Source organism: Marmota marmota, unplaced genomic scaffold (genome assembly GCF_001458135.2).
Source record: "Marmota marmota marmota unplaced genomic scaffold, marMar, whole genome shotgun sequence".
Taxonomy (NCBI): Eukaryota; Metazoa; Chordata; class Mammalia; order Rodentia; family Sciuridae; genus Marmota; species Marmota marmota.
The window spans coordinates 7,174,017-7,189,863 of NW_026000136.1; the positions used below are offsets into that span (position 1 = coordinate 7,174,017).

Below are 15,847 nucleotides of genomic sequence, written 5' to 3' on the forward strand. Positions count from 1 at the left end.
TCTCCACCCAGTCCTCAGAGGGCTCTGCAGCTGCCCTGCCCTCTCCTCGTGCCCACCCCTGCTTTCGGGAGTGCAGGCCTCGCCCGGCCTGTTTATCCCGGGGCTTGGCAGGCGGCTCCCCGGCAGCAGGCTGTGGGCTTTGGGCCACATGGGCATCGGGTACGCTGGGCCTTGGTCATGTCTGGCTCCAGGCCTTACTTTCTGGGAGGACTGACGGGCGGGCAGCTGAGCACCAGGGTGTGAGGGCCTGGCCCCAGTGAGGCCGAAAACACACGCTTGCCGTATCTTTATTGCACTTTTACCACATCGCAAACTACTCCACAAAGATGCCGGGGAGGTCGGCCTGCTGCTGTGGCCCCTGAGGACCCGTGTGACGTTCATACCAACTGTCCAGAGCAAAGCCGTGGTGCCTGCTGCAACGGGGAGGGGCAGGGCCACTGCTGGATACTGGAATAACTGGTCATTCACACTCGGGTGTCCATCTGTCCACACGCAGGCCCTGACATCCACCGGGAACCCCCTTCATCCCCAAAGGGTCTCTCCAGCCTCTAAATGCGGAGGCGTGGGAGGCAAGAGCAGAAAGAGAAGGTGCAGAGTGCAGGCGCCACACAGGACCAGGAGAGAGCCCTCGGGCAGGGCTGGAGGTGACCATGGCCTGTGTGGACGTCCCTCCCTTGGTACATTGCACCTTATGTAAATATAAAACAGTGAAATAGGCTTCCTCTCCCACAAAAAGGACCGGAGGCCTCTACTGCAGCCACAGGCAGCACATCCTGCCTGTCCTGGGTCTTGGAGAAGCATGGAAGTGTCCTGTCGGAGCCCCTCAGGAGGCTGTGCCACTGGGCGGCAGGTCACTGCAGGGACAACCCTGTCCTGTCCACGACTTCACGGAATCATGATGTGGCGTGTGCAGCCATGCTCCTGGGTGGGCAGTGCGGGTGGTGCAGGTCACTACCTCTCAGTGGAGGTTCTGTGCCCAGGGTCCAGGTCGTCCTCCACCACGCCGCGTAGGCCGTCTCTCTCCACACAATCACGCACGGCCTGCAGCACGATGCGCAGCCGCCGGTCCAGAGCCTCCAGGTGTAGCCGGAACAGGACGGGTGCCACCCTGTCCCTCTGCAGAGACTCAGCCATCAACAGGCTCAGCTTGTACTCGTCCTTAGCCAGCAGCTGCAGGCGCAGGTAGGTGGACTTCCTGATCCTGTGGAGAGGGGGCTGTGAGCATGGGCTGGGGGTGGGGCAGGTGGCCCCAGGGGAGGGGTCGGGGGAAGAGAGGCTGAAAGAGACCTGGAGGGAGAGATGAAAGCTGAGAGAGTGTGAGAGATGGAGACCGAGAGAGACAAAGGCAGAGAGAGAGATGGAGAGAGGCAGAGAGAGGCAGAGGGAGAGACAGACAGATCCAAGATGGGTACCTCACTGGCCCTGCCTCTCACCTGCATGTGGACGGGGCCCCACCTTGCAGGGATGTGGGCGGGCACCCTGGGCCCTAGGGCAGACACAGGCAAGCTCACCCAACTGGCCTGGACCTGGGTGGGTGGATCCTGAGATGTCTTCTGAGAGAAGCACAAACCACTTTGCCCCGTAAGCCCGTGTCTCCAACTGTGGGAGGGGCAGGGGGACGGTCTGGTAGCTGCTGCTGGGGTGCAGGGTCCTTGGTTCTAAGCTAGTGTCTGCTCTGGGGCTTGGCAGCTTCACAGGGCTGGGGTGACAAGAGCCAGCATAGGTCCTTGTGGGGGTCCCTGGAGCTTGGGGTTGTGGATGGGTAGGCAGAGAGCTGATGGCCATGGTATGGCTATGGGCTGCCACCAGGTATGGACGCCTGTCTCCTGTGTCATGCAGGGAAGTGGGGAGATCTGGGCCTGCGCCTCCAGGGGCGGCCTGGGACCTACCTGCAGCACTGCTGTAGAGGTACCAGGATGGAAAGCTCGTCGTGCGCGTATTTCCCAAACCTGCCGTGAGAAAGCACAACCATCAGGTCCTTAGTGGGTTGCACAGCCTTTTTGGAATGGATATCCTCCTGCCTTGCTAACTGGGGGCCACTCTCTCCCAGATAGAGCCTGTCTGGGCCTATATTCCTGGGGCAACAGAAGGGGACAATGGGACACACCTCCCAGGGTTACTGTCATAAACCCAGCACCTGTCAAGGCCAACTGCCATCCCTCCCTGTGATGGGGACCCTGTTGCCTCGGAATGGAGGCCTGTATTTCACACAGGGATGGGTCTTGGGACGCCCCTGTTCACCAAGGCCTGCTTCTTCCTGCTCTGGGCTAGGCCACCCACAGGGCAGAGGTGGCCAGCCTGTTGGGCTCTTAGACATGAGGGGACCCACCCTCTTCCATTGTCCAGGTGGATGATGAATGTCTCATTTCCGAACTTCTCGAAAGTCTCGTAGTGGTGGCGGTCCATATTCCCTGCAGGGATAAGCACAGGTGCTCAGAGGCCTCCAGCCTGCTGAGAGAGGCACCTCCTGTCCACCCCAAGTACGGCCTCCAGGGCCACAACCCCGCAGAACCGTAACTAGTATGGTGCCAGGCCGGTCCACTGGGAGCTCTGGGTTGGCACAGGTGGACCTGGGCCCCACATCCCCAGTGGACAGCACAACCCACGGGACATACCCATGAGGAAATCAAAGATGGTCATATCCATGATGTCCAGGATGCGGTGGCCGCTGTCGTAGGGCGGAGTCTGTTTCACCTCCTCACAGTAGTCGGGGTCAACTTCCCACCTGCAGGAGAGCCAGTGTGAGGGGAAGTCCTTCATGGATAGGGAGGCCGAGGGAAAATTCTGGGGGCTGCAGGGCTCAGAACAGCACAAGCCAGAGGGGCCACTCTGGACAAAGAGGGCCTAGGATGTGGGCCAAGTGTTTACAGAGAGACCATGCCTTGGCTGTGGGCTATGAGGTTGCATTAATAGGATTATGGGGCTGGAAGGGGATCATGCTCCAGGTAGAGGCCCCTGCCAGGCTTGAAGCTACTATCAAACTCTGGGTACCATGGTTTTGGAGATTCACTGTTTCAGAAACAGTGCCTGGACATTGCACTTATCAGGATACCTTGGCTGAGAGAGTAGGACATGTTTCTTCTGCACAAGGAACAAGAGGAATTGGAAGCAAGGGCCAAGCAAAAATACTAAGTCATGTTTTGAAGGACCCAGCGGTAAGGCCAGTGCCTTGGGGGCTTCTAAATCTCAGGTCAGGGCCCTTCCTAATCACCTAGCCCACTGTGCATCATACATGCTACTCAGGGTTGGATTCATGGCTGGCCCTGCCCCCCCTCCTGTCCCATGGTCATGAGAACCCAAAGCCCTCCCAGGCCTGGTGTCCTAGTTGCAGAGTGGACAAAGTCATCCCAGGTCCCCGGGGCCCAGCCCCGCACTCACTCTGCTTTCTTGCGCTTGTGGTAGGAGCGTCGCCAGGGGTTGCGCCAGGTCTTCCTCTTGGCCAGGGACAGGTCGGGCAGGAAGGCTGCCAGGGAGCCCTCTATCTGGTCTGGCCTCCCACACAGTGCGTGCTCTGTGGAGCAGTAGTAGGAGCACTCCCCGTAGAAGCAGATGTTGTTGGCTGGTGGGAGAGACAGACCCCATCACCTACAGCTGTCCCCACATGCCACCCCTGGCCTTTCAGGGCTCTGCCTGGAGCTCTTAAGGATAGGACTCACCCCCAAGCTCACTTGGCCTCAGTGATCACCTCCAGCCCCAGGCCATGAGTCAACCCTGCAGTGGGCTCCTAGGCCCCGCAGCCCTGGAGTCTGGCTTCTCCTCGCCCCAGAATCCAGGGGCTGCAGTCCATGGAAACTCCAGAGTCTCTGTTCAGTAGTCCCCAGAATGATTTGTACCATGAAGAAAGAGAGAACCCACAAAAATGGGAGAATCTTTGCAAATCACAAAGCTCATGGGGATGTAGTGCTTAGCGTATGTCAAGGACTTGTATGATTCAATAATTAAAAAAATCCAATTAATACATGGGCAAAGAACTTGAATGGATCTTTTTCCACAGATGATATACAAGTGGCCAATGAGCTCATGAAAAGATGCTCCTCAGTGGTCATCAGAGAAACGCAAATCCAATCCACAAGGAGAAAGCACCTCACACCAATGAGAATGGTCTTGATCATTGCAAGGGTTGGCGAGGATGTGGAACACTGGAGCCACAGGGCCCTGCTGGGGGCAGTGATGTGCACAGGTGCTTGTTAAACAGGAGCTAGCATGTGACCCAGCGGCCCCACCTGCAGGCATCTACCTAAGAAAGATGAAATATATTCCCACCCTTTGCTTGAATGTGCTCACAGCAGCGCTGCTCACAGCAGGAACCCAGCCCCAAAGCCACCAGCTGACCAACAGCTAAACAAGACATAGGATTTTCACACAACCAAGTATCATCCATCCTTGGAAGGGAACAGAGTGCTGAGAGCCTGCACTGCAGACGAGCCACGACAACATCTTGCTCAGTGAGAGAAGCCAGGCAGGGGAGGCCACACGCATGGGCTCAGGGGCATCTCAAGTGCTGGGGCAGGCTCTGGGGTCTTTCTAGGGTGGGGGAAAAAATTCTGGGTTTGCACAATATAGTGAATGTACTAAAACCACTGAATCATGCACCTCGAAATGGTAAGTTTTATGGCATGTGAATTATACCTCAATTAAAAGTTTAAAAACTTCAAGCTCTTTGCTGTCGTGGTTTGCGGTATTCCTACTGGGAGCACTGGGATGGCCGCATGCTGATCATAGCCTATGGATGGTCTACTCTATGCTTGTATTTGTTTACTGGGTGAATCTGTGTTTTCATGCTCTGACTTGTTTGGTGGAGAAACCTGCAAAGGCATCGGGTTGTGGAGACAGGGAGGAAGCCTCTGGTGGAGCAGGAGGGGCCCTGCCTTGCTCCCTGTTCCTTCCCACTCATAGGGTCAGGAGAGTGGCCAGTGAGGGTCAGAGGGGAGCGGATGGAGAGAGGGGAGGGTGCTGGCACAGCTGCAGCCCTAGGAACACAGGATGTCCAAGCTGCTGGTCTCCACATGAGCTGCCCCCTGCCTCTCCCCTTCCTGGCCTCCACCACAGCACAAAGTTGGATAATTACCACAGGTCCATCGTGGGGGATCAGCTAGCTGCACAGCTCTGGCTGCTGACACAAGTCAATCCATTTTCGGGGTGCCGTGAAAGTTGACCATGCGGACAGCTACGTCCTCCTAAGCCAGTTCTAGACAGTATCACCTTAAGAGGGCAAGGATCCCTCCTCACCAGCTCTAAAGGGCATCTAGGGTGGGGTTGGACTCTGAAAGTCAGGGTTCCTTCCAGTTGCATGACCTGGGTGAAGCAGCACACATCTCTGCTCAGCTCTTCACCTGCGTGTGAGGGTCGAGCTGTGCCCACAGCCTGGGAGAAAGATCATATAAGGCAGCTATGTGAAGTCCAGAGAAGGTGACCATGCAGCAGCGAGGACTGCCCCATGTTGAGGGGTAAGTGGGCATAATTTTCACTTAGTAGCTCTAGTAGACAGAGAGCTAGGGGAAGGCTAGGGCCCCTCCAATAGTGTGCAGTGGACATGGGCTCCCAGGGCCTGGTCCTGACCGGGAGCACACAGCCCTCCTCATGAACCCAGAAAGTCCTGGCCTGCATGTGCAAGGTCCAGGATGGGCCTGTCTGAGGGATGGAGGTTGATTCAGGAGGATGTGGGTCACCATGCAGGAGGTGACATGACCACCCATCCTGGAATGAAGACCACAACATTGCACAGGACAGTGGACATGCCTATCACAAGGATGACCCTCTAGCTGCTGGCAGAAGACCCATGTTGGAAGCCCCATTCTTCCTCAGTGTGTATTTGAATGGGACTGTGTGGACAGTCTTGATGACCATCTGGGCAAACTCAGGCCAGTCTGGAAGAAAACGGGCCAATTTAATCCTGGGTAAAATCTCTATGCTGTGCGAAGCCCCAAGGAGTTGGGGGCTTTGAGAGCTGCCCATGACCTGTATCCTGCATGGGGGAGGCCACATAGAAGCATCCACCTTGCAGAAATTTACAGAAAAGGCCAGGGAACATGTTCCTTGAGCATACGGAGCTTTAGAGTCTTGGGCTCTGACCTGGCCCTGCCCACAGCTGTGTGGTATCAGGCACTTAACTGCCCTCTCTGAATGCGACTTCCACAGACCCCACCATGCCTGGGCTCACTGAGGGCTGTAGCCTGCTTCCTTCCTGCAGTGACCCTGGGACTTGAGGGCCACTATTGTGCCTCTCTTGTCCTGGCTGTCCTCCTGGCCACCTGGGGTCTTCTCTTTCTTGACCAAACCCAGAGGCAGTCCTCTGCCCCGGGAGACTGAAGTCTCCCATTGACTTGGCTCCTAGTGAAGCAGCGATGACAATTTTGGCATCGGGTGGGTCGGGAAGTGCAAGCAAAGCAGAAGTGATGCTGATGACTCTGAGCAGATTTTGTTTTCTAAAATGAGGTCAAGGCTGGCTCCCAGACCCCGCTGCTCCAGAGGAAGCCACGCGTTCCCAAAGGCTCTGGGCAGAATCACGCTGAGAGCAGCACATGGTGAGGGAGTGGGTGGGATCCCGGGGGGCTGCACTCTGAAGTGGCGCAGAGTTGGAGAGCGTATTGTCCAGGTGCAATGAGCCACTGGGGCCTGGGGCCATCAGGGAGCTTCTGGAGTATCCTGGGTGAATCTGCAGCTGGCAGAAAATGTCATTGAAAGCCAATAAAAAGCCAGGGCAGATGTCTACTGTGGAGTCCCTGGTCCCTGTCAGCCCTGGCGAGGCCTTTAAAGGCGGGATTTCAGCAGTGTTACCAGCAGCCTCTGTGGGGAGCTCCTGGGACTCAGAATGGATAGTTCCCTGCTGAGGGCCAGGAGGGGGACCAAACACTAACCAAAGAGGAACGTGGTAAGATCTTGATTTATCTGTTTAGGCTAAGAAGTGGCTCAGCCTTTTTTTTTTTTTTAAAACAAACAAACAAACAAAAATCCACAGTCCCTCTCTCTTAGATAATGACCTAAATCCATTGGTACTGAAAATTCTGGAGTGGGTGGCTTTAGCAGCTTCGGTGGCTTTGTCCTTTGGAGCCATTTGGGTTGTTGCACCCACCTGCCACCCATCAGCAGGGAAATCATGCCCGGCATGGAAACCTCTTGCTTCCCCTTTCCTATATCCTCAAACCCCAGCTCCTCTGCTTGGTCTTGAGCAAGTTACTTAAGCAGGTCCATCTGATGCCTGTGGACAGGTGAATGGACCAGCAGAATGTACACATCTCCCCAAGGCACAGTCCTCCACACAGATGGAACAATCTCCAGAGATGCAAATAACTGGGTGAACCTTGGAGTCAGAATGGTGATGGAACAGAAGCAAAAGATATGAACTGAGCCTCCAGGTGCTTCACACCACAGTGGGTGGCTGCCCCAGGGACATGCAAGGCAGCTCAGGGGGCCTGGACGGGCCAGGACGTGAGGTCCTGTGCTGATGGTAGAGGGCGCCACAGCATTGGCGTTCAGTGAGTGCCTCCAAGCTTAGCTGGCTAAATGCTCTGTACCTACCACCATAGGCCAACACACCTCAATAAAACTAAAAGCAGGACAAGGACAACCTACCCAATAGGCCTGTCTTTGGAGCTGGGGAGGAGCTGCACTGCTCTTAGCCCTTTATCTGCTGTGCCTGTCACCTAGACCTTCCCTGCCTGCTCACCCAAAGATGGCCCAGCACTGCTGGGTGACAGCTAGAAAGCATAGTCTTGCCCCATGTAGTGGACTTGTCCCACCTGCCCATGCCACCAGGAGGAGCAGCCCTCCATGGGAGTGCTGTTAGCACTGTCAGCTGGGGTCCGGTGCTGTGGGGTGCTGGGCTGTCCTCTGCCCACATCCCTGAGGCTGAGCCTGCACCCCCTGGGCAGCAGGACTCATGACATTATCTACCTGTGTCCTCAGTCCAGGACCATTCTCAGCTTATCAGGTGCTGGGGAGTTGGACCCCTCCCTCTCTACCCCTGGACCTGTGTCATCCTTTGTCCTGAACTGAGAGCCTAGGAGGAGGTCTTGCTGAAATGCAGGGCGTTGGGTCTAAGAATGTTGGTAACTGCTCACCTGGTGGTGGGCACCAAAGCCTGGGGGGTGTTATTCTCTTAATATTTTGAACCTTTGAAAAATGTCACTGCAAAAGTCAAAATAAAGAAAAAAAAAAACCAAACAATGAAGAAGACTCACAGGTCTGAGTGCTGCTGGTATCTGCCCAGTAGCAAAGCTCCCAGGTGTGCATGGCCAGAGGGCTGTGTGGTGTCTCTGTAGGGTGTGCATGCCTGGACCACAGGGTGGTGTCCCCGTGGGCAGTAGGGCAGGAGGTGGGGCTGGCAGTGGTGGTGTTGGTGTCTTGATGGAGGAGTAACATCATGGCCAACCTCAGGGTCAACTGCCACGCTCTGAGGCTGAAGGGGGCTGGGACTCCAGAGCTTAGGTCCCTGTAGGAAATCCTAAGAGAAGGCCCCTTCTTACAGCACCATGTACAGAGAGCTGCCTGTGAGTGACACCCTCCCATCTCTGGGGCGGCTTAAGCACAACCCACCCCAAAGACCCTGCCAACACACAGGCTCTCATTGGGTCCTTTGATTCTGTCAGGAGGGGCTGGTAGAGGGCCGGGGGAGTGGGGAGCCTTCTTCTCTGCCCTTTGGGGATTTCTGTCCTATTTTTCTCTCATTAGGAGGCTCTGAGAGGAGGAGACCAGATGAGCGTGCAGATGTGTGCTGGAGGACAAGAACAAGCTCAGCTAACGTATGGATATGGATTCCCGGCCTCGCTTCTGACAAGCTCACCAATGCAGTTAGGAGTCGGTCCCAGCCACGCACATTGATCTGAGACAGATCAGGAAACGAGCTTTCGGGGTCGGGCTTTTATGTGCCAGCAAGTCTTAGGACACAGCTAATCGAGCCCTTAATTGGATTTATGTGCACGAAATTACGGAGCTGGGCATGTGGCTGGGGCCCTCCTGCGGTGTGAGCGTCCCCAGCCGGCCTAGTTCACACACCCACCACTTCATTCCGCTTTGCTGGCATCGCTGGAACCACTGGGCACCTTCAAGAATGGAGCGGAAGCGGGAGGGCTCCCCAGGGCTCAGCAGGCACAGAAGAATTGGTAGGAAGCAGCTCGGCAGGGGCCCGGTGCAAGGAAGAGCTCAGACAGTGAGGTCAGCGGAGCCCCAGTCACCAGGTCTAGAGCAACAGGGCTCAGGAGTGAGTGGGTGTGATCAGTGCACACTTGGGGTTCACAAGCAAAGTGTCAGGGCTTCTATGAGCTGAGGATCTCTGTGATGCACCCAACAGTCCAGCACCTGTGACACCTCCAGGGGCACAGATATGGGGAGCTGCTGCTCTCACTAGTTGCTTCCTTGAGGGAAGGGGCTGCTGGCCTGTCTCCAGGTGTGGATGTTGCTGGAGAGTGTCTGGGAGGAGGGAGGACAAGGCCACTAGGAGAGACTAAGCATATCCGAGAGGGAGCTCCTTTGCCTTCTAAACCCAACAGTGAACAGAGGTAAAAATAACCCTCCTGCCTAGCACAGGGCACGTGAGTGAGGAAGACCCCCAACTCTGGTTTCTGGAGCCTTGTGGATGGATCAATAGATGGACTAGGGTCTAGGGGCACCCAGCCCTCTCCAAGTAAAAGCTGCCTAGAGGAGTGGCCTTTGCATGACCCCTCTCTAGAGGCTACCAAGGGCGCCACCTGTTGGGAGCCCCATGATGGGCCGTGCATAGCTACCTGGAGAGACAAAGAAAGTCCTCCACAGCTTCTTGTCTCGAGTGACATCCCGAATTTCTTTGGTCATGTTGACCATCCTGCCGGCCACAGGAGGGACTCTGCGGAAGTCCAGGATCCTGGCAAGAGAAGGACGGAGAAAAAAAGTCTTCACTCTCTGTGGTGCATTCCTGGCAGCCCAGGCAGAGGCTGATGAACCAGGCCTCTCCTGGCCCTCGCTCAAATCCGGCTTTGGGCTGTGGCTCTGCCTGGCACCATCAGCAACAGGCTGAACACACCCTGGAAGGACGAGTCCTCGTGCATTTGCCTCAGCCCTGCCAGGCACCTGGATAACTAAAACATGCCCTCATTCTAGGGCTAAATTTAAAACTAAATTAAATTACATGAACCACTCTTAATGGAACTCTTTCTGAGCTCCACGGCACGCACTGCCACTTGCTTAATTAAATGGAGATGCCGGATGCAAGTGTTTCCTGCTGACACAGGACTTGTGATAGCTGCATAGGCGTCCTCTGCAGAAGTGGCCGGGCGTGGAGGAACAGGTTGCATACCTGGGACCCAGGGTCAGGCTGGCTATGTGTGGCAGCATGCACCACCTCCCACAGGCAGGCATATCCTGGGCTCTGCTTCCCCGTCTTATAAGCACGTCGACTGGGGGCCATGTTTTCTAGAGAGCAACCTCATGGCTTGGGAGCCCCCATGGTTCTTTCCATAGAAAGGCTTTCTCTCAGGTTGGGCTGTTCTGGGAAAATGCCATGGTTGGAAATCTAACTTCTGGAGATTTCTGCCGTCACCACACAAGGTTTGTGATCATACATGGATCACCCGATTCTGTTAAAATGCAGATCCTGGTCTGTGGGTGTGGGGTGGGGCCCAGACTCTGCATTCAGCCAGCTGCGGGGGTTGGGGATGGTGGTGGGGATGACACTACTGTCCACCTAAGGCCCTGCAGAGCAGCCAGGAGGCTCCAGACGCAGAAGTTCCTTTCTGCTGCTGCCTGATGGGTGCTCTCTGACCTCCAGATCCCTTGAACCTGACCCCAGGGTCAGACTGTGGGCTGCCCCTCGAGGGTAGACACTGACCATCCCATGGGGCTCCTGTGCGTAGCCCCCACCTCTCTGTAGCCAGGTGGAACCTGAAAATGAGCTGCATCCTGCAGGTCAGAGCTGCCCCTCAGGAAGCAGGGACCAGGCCTCAACTCGTTTTGCTGTGGGCACCACTTTCTTCAAGTAGATTTTTTTTCCCTCAGAGAAGTCCCACCCTGTGATTAGCCATATTAAAATTCACGGCACTAATATTTCTTCCTCTCTTCTTTCCTGCTTTTCTTTTTCCTGTGTTCTCTGAGACCCCAAACCTACCATTCCTCTGGATGCTCCTTGCTGGGCACACAGGAGGCACCTGCCTAGGTGATGAGCCACAGTGGAAGGGCCCATCTCTGGGCATGTATTTCTCTCAGGGCCTCAGTTTTCTGGTCTGTGGAATTGGGATGTGAAGGTCTGCCCCCCCAGGCATCATGAGAGTTAAAAGAACCAATTCTAGTAGGGTGTTCTGAACACAGACTGCAGAGACCGCCACGAGGAAATGACAGTGACAATACACTGTGGACCCCAGAGGCCAGGCCTGTGCCTTCTCGGGCACTAGCAGACCTGTGTAATTATGCTTGATGGGTGCCTGGCTCTCAGAGGAGGGGGCTCCCTTGTGCAGGTGGAGGTGGCTGCTCTGTGGAGGAGGGGGCTCACCTGTCCAGGTGGAAGGCAGCGATCTCTGCATTGTGCCGCTCGTAGTCAGAGAAATAAAAAAAGTCGGGGGGCGTCTCCTGCTCCCTGGTTTGCCTGGAGAAAATGGGGAGAACAGAAAGGGTTTGTCACTGATAAAACCCCTAGCTGTATGCTGGACACACTATGTCAGTTTTCCAGAGCTGATTTAAATGTCTGATGATTTTGCTAACCCGTTGTCACAGAGTCACTGTTGAAAATTAAATGATGCAAACTTACCATTAAATACGTATACTTAAGGGTAATGAGTGCTTAGACCTCACCGTTGCCTAGCTGCCACCTGCTTCACTACCCTCTGCAGCCTGGGCTGCAGGTGGAAATTCTGCCTGGGAGGCTGGGCACCTCCTCCCAACCCTGGTTAGTAACTCAGGAGCAGCTGTGGACAGATGGAGCGCTTGCCCCCGGGTAGACAGGAGCATTGCACCATGAGGTTGGTACTCCCCAAACCAGCTCCCCTGGGAGCCCACCTCCTGCCAAATGGCTTCTTGTTTAAGCAATGCCTCTGAGCGGCCCCGCTGCAGAGAGATGGCCCTGAATTGGACCAGACACACACCTCTCCAGGGCGTGGGCTTGGGTTGAGGTTGGGGGACAGTCTGCCTGAAGATGTGCCCTCCTGGATCACTGTTACCTCTAAAAGGGAGGCTGGGCAGCCTTCATAGGTCCCCTTTGTGGTTTTCTGTCCACAGGGGCATATGGCACTGGGGCCTGGGTTTCAATTTCTCCACTGCCCCGTCCAGCTTCCAAGTTGAGCTGTAATGCCCTCCTGTTTCCTGTTCTTATCTTTGGGCCCTCCATTCTTGCTTGCAGTTCTCTTGGAAAAGTCCACGTGTGTGTCTCAAGGAATGTCCAGCCTGGACGTCCCAGCACTCAGGGGTCCTCAATCAGAGAAGTTAAAAGTTTGGGAAACAGGGCCCCTGGGAGTCCCCTTGCGCATTCCCATTGTAAAGGCCTGTAGCCAGCGTGTCTGACCCATGGTCTCAGCCCTACACAGACTGTGGAGCCCACTTTCTGCCCAGCATGTCATACTGACCTGCAGTCCTGAGAAGTCTTGGTTTAAAGCCTTAAATGCAGCCATTTCCCAGCCTCAGTTCCAAAGGAAAATCCTTCACAAAACTTTCCCCAGTGCCAGCAAAGAGGAGCCACATCATTCCTGCTGCCCTCCCTGGCTGGTGTGCAGACAGAAACACTGGAGCAGTAAGGCACCACCTGTGGTATCCCAAAGCTGGGCCACCAGCTGCTCTGGCAGGGTCCTGGCCCCTCACCTGCAGTGGATGCTGGCCAGCAGCTCCTCCCTGGAGCCCTGGCTTCCCTGCTGGCATGCTGGAGGTTGGTTTCCGGACTTTACTGCTGCTTGGGTGGCCTTGGACAAGGGACAGATTGTGCTGGGTCTCTCCCCTTAAGTTCAGGGAACAGCCAGATAGGATATGAGATGTCATGCCCAGTGCCTATCCATTCTGACTTTGAGCCTGGCTTCTTAGTACCAAGTGGCCAACTGTCCTGTTGAAGGCCTGCCTGGCCATAGTAGGCAGCCAGGTGCAGTGTCCCTGAGTTATGGGCAGGTGGGTGCCCTGCCAAGGGAAGAGCTAGAGGGTAGCTACCATGAGAGACCTGGCTCCCTTGGGTCCTTGCTGCTCATGGAGGGTATATCTGTGACAGAGGAAACTCAGGATTACAACTCTCCCACTTTATAGATGGAGATGATGGGGCCATAGAGGGGCAGGGGCCTGTAGTGCTAGTGATAGAGCCCAGACAGCCCAGAGCTCCTCTGGAGGGTCCCACTGGTCTGTCTGTTTGGTCACTCAGTAAGGCTGGTGCTTGCTCAGTGTGTGTGTGTGTGTGTGTGTGTGCGTGCGCACGTGCGCGCGTGCAATCATAACCCTGGTCTGAGTCACAGGGGCAGATCCTTCCTTTGTGGGCACAGCTAGAGGCATCAGTGCTGTCTGGGATTCCACTTCCCACTCTTGTTCACCCCATGCACAGCAGTCTTGGGGCTTGGCAGGAGCTCAGGGCTGGGGAGCTGCACGCTGGGCTTCCTGGTCCAGCACTGCCTGGGCCCTTCCTCTCAGAAGCCCAGGGGCCTGGCTGGAGTGAACAGGGTGAGGGTGGTTGAGACCCAGGCTTCCCAGGGCTGCTTAGGGAGGACAATCAGGGAATCCACCAGCTGGCATCCAAGGAGGACAGCAGATTCTAACCAGGAGAACCAGGCCCAGACACAGGTCTGTGTCCCCTGTCCAGGGTGCCGGTCATGCCACCCTCCAGGCTGCCTCTCTGGAGCTGCTCACAGTGCAGGCTGCACTCAGCCTGCTACAGGTGAGGCCGTCTGTGCTCCCTACAGGGGCAGGAAAGTTTCCATCTGTAAACTGCACTGAAACTCTCCCTGATCAAGTCACCACACACAGGCCTGCTTTGAAGGCCACCATCGCTCTGTAGACTTTGAATATCCCCAGTGTCTCAGGTTCTGGGGTGTTCAACAAACTCGGTGGGGAGACAGGGACAAGTCATAGGGCTCTTTCAAGTGTTTGACTTTAAGAATTTGGAAATGTTAACCTATTGTTGCTCAAAATCCCATCAGAGAGCAGCAACGTTGTTGTCACGAAATCTGGGTCCACTGTGTCTCTGCCTCCACCAATAGTCCAGGAAACACATCTCAGGCCAATCCTGCTGGGGAACTCCAGCTTAGGATCTGTGCTGGCCGCCTTCTTGGGTGCTGGAAAACATGGCCTGGGTCTCAACCTGCTCCAGTCCCACTTCCTTCACAAGTTGGCACTGTCATTCTGGGTAGGCTTGGATGCTCCCAGCAGTGAAACCCACACCCTGCCCCAGTCATGTGCCCATCCTTCAGTTTCCCTGGTCTGGGTTCTTCCTTCCAGATGTGCAGGTGAGCTCAGCCAGGCCTCTCTTGGCTCCCAACCCCAGTGCTGGCTGAGGTTGCTGCCCGACACAGCTAGGCCCGGTGGAGACCCATTGTGGTGAGCTGTGGCTTCTGGTCAGGGAGGATCCAGTCCAGGCTGCAGGCGATGGCCAGACTTTAGCTGGGCCCCTCCCCAGCTGTTCTTGGGAAGCAATGACAGCTGTCCTTAATGGTTCCCTGAACATCACTGGCCCCAATAATGGATTTCTTCATCAGCCTTTCTAGGAACCAGTGGAGGAGGTGACACACCAGGAACTAACCATTCCACACGACCTATGAGTACTTGCTGGAGAGGACTGTGGCTGGGAATGTCCATGGCCTTGCACCAGGTCTCCATGCAATGTAGTGCAGACAGCGTACTGTGGACAAAGTACATTTCCTCTAACCAGCTGGGCTGGGGGTCCTGGCCATCAGTGTGTATTTTCTCAGACAAGAGAGTGGAGGAGATGGCACATAGGGCCTGGGGCACTGGTGGCAGCAGCATGAGACTTCTCTTGGGCAAAGGAATCTCCTGGATTTGAAATTAATTTAAAATTTCATTTTTTTTTTAAAAAAGCACTACAGGTCACAGCAGGCTCATCAGTCCACTGGTTGCAGCCCTTGGCTCTGTGGTGGCAGCTTCTGTGGGAGCCCTTGAGGCTGAACACCAAGCCCTTGTATTCAACCCGGAAGCCCTGGCTCCCAGGAAAGCCCGTTCCCAGAACACAGTTCTCCTAGACTGTCGTCACTTTTAACTGGAAATGATATGGACGGAAGTGAGGTTTCCACCCTGTGAGTATTTTGGAGCTTCACGTGTGCAGTGTCTGAGCCCAGACATGGTGCTCAGTGCCAGCCCTAACCCTAACCTAGCCATGGCATTAACTCTGTTGTGGAAGGCAGAATTATTTTGGTGGTAAATGCTGGCATTGACCACACTCATATGCTAGGTGGGCAGAGCTGGCTTCAGTCCCTGGGGTCAGCCTGGCATGGAGGCAAGCGCTTGGTGGCCTCAGCAGCTGGCTGGTCAACCTTCCCTCTGTGATGCAAGTGTCATTCATTCTTTACCATACAGCACTGCAGCCATGGGCCATAGGGAGCTCAAAAAGTGTCTAGAGCCCTGAGGAGGCAGCTTTTAATTCTATTTTTTTAAATTAAGTCAAATCTAAATGTCTAGTGGCTGCATGCTGGGCAGCAAAGCTCTGTGGACTGCCTGAGGCCTCCCTGGTACCTCTGATATCCCTGGCTGCTCTCCCTCCCCACCTTCCTCCCTCTGTGCTCTCAAGCTGTTCCCCTGGCCACCACCTCTGGGAAGCCCTTTGGAATCTCAGTCCTTTGCATGACGTCTCCCACCTATTCCCAGGAACACAACCCTGTCAGCAGTGGTGCAAAGCTTCAGGGAACTGTTACGGAGCCCCTCTCTTCTCCCTGCCCTGTATGCACAGCGCTTGCAGAGAAGCATCAGG

The 15,847-nt window shown here is 55.4% G+C and overlaps 1 protein-coding gene across 1 annotated transcript in view; it reads right to left on the reverse strand.

The window, feature by feature from the left end:
- Positions 1–271: 271 nt before the first annotated feature.
- The window catches only part of Fam20c (FAM20C golgi associated secretory pathway kinase), a 52,972-nt gene continuing 37,396 nt past the window's right edge, over positions 272–15,847 (reverse strand). The window contains 7 exon segments of the mRNA XM_015502089.2: positions 272–1,201; positions 1,890–1,949; positions 2,330–2,411; positions 2,616–2,725; positions 3,379–3,559; positions 9,723–9,838; positions 11,459–11,551. Of these exon segments, the coding sequence (XP_015357575.1) occupies positions 952–1,201; positions 1,890–1,949; positions 2,330–2,411; positions 2,616–2,725; positions 3,379–3,559; positions 9,723–9,838; positions 11,459–11,551 (892 nt within the window). The 3' untranslated portion in view covers positions 272–951.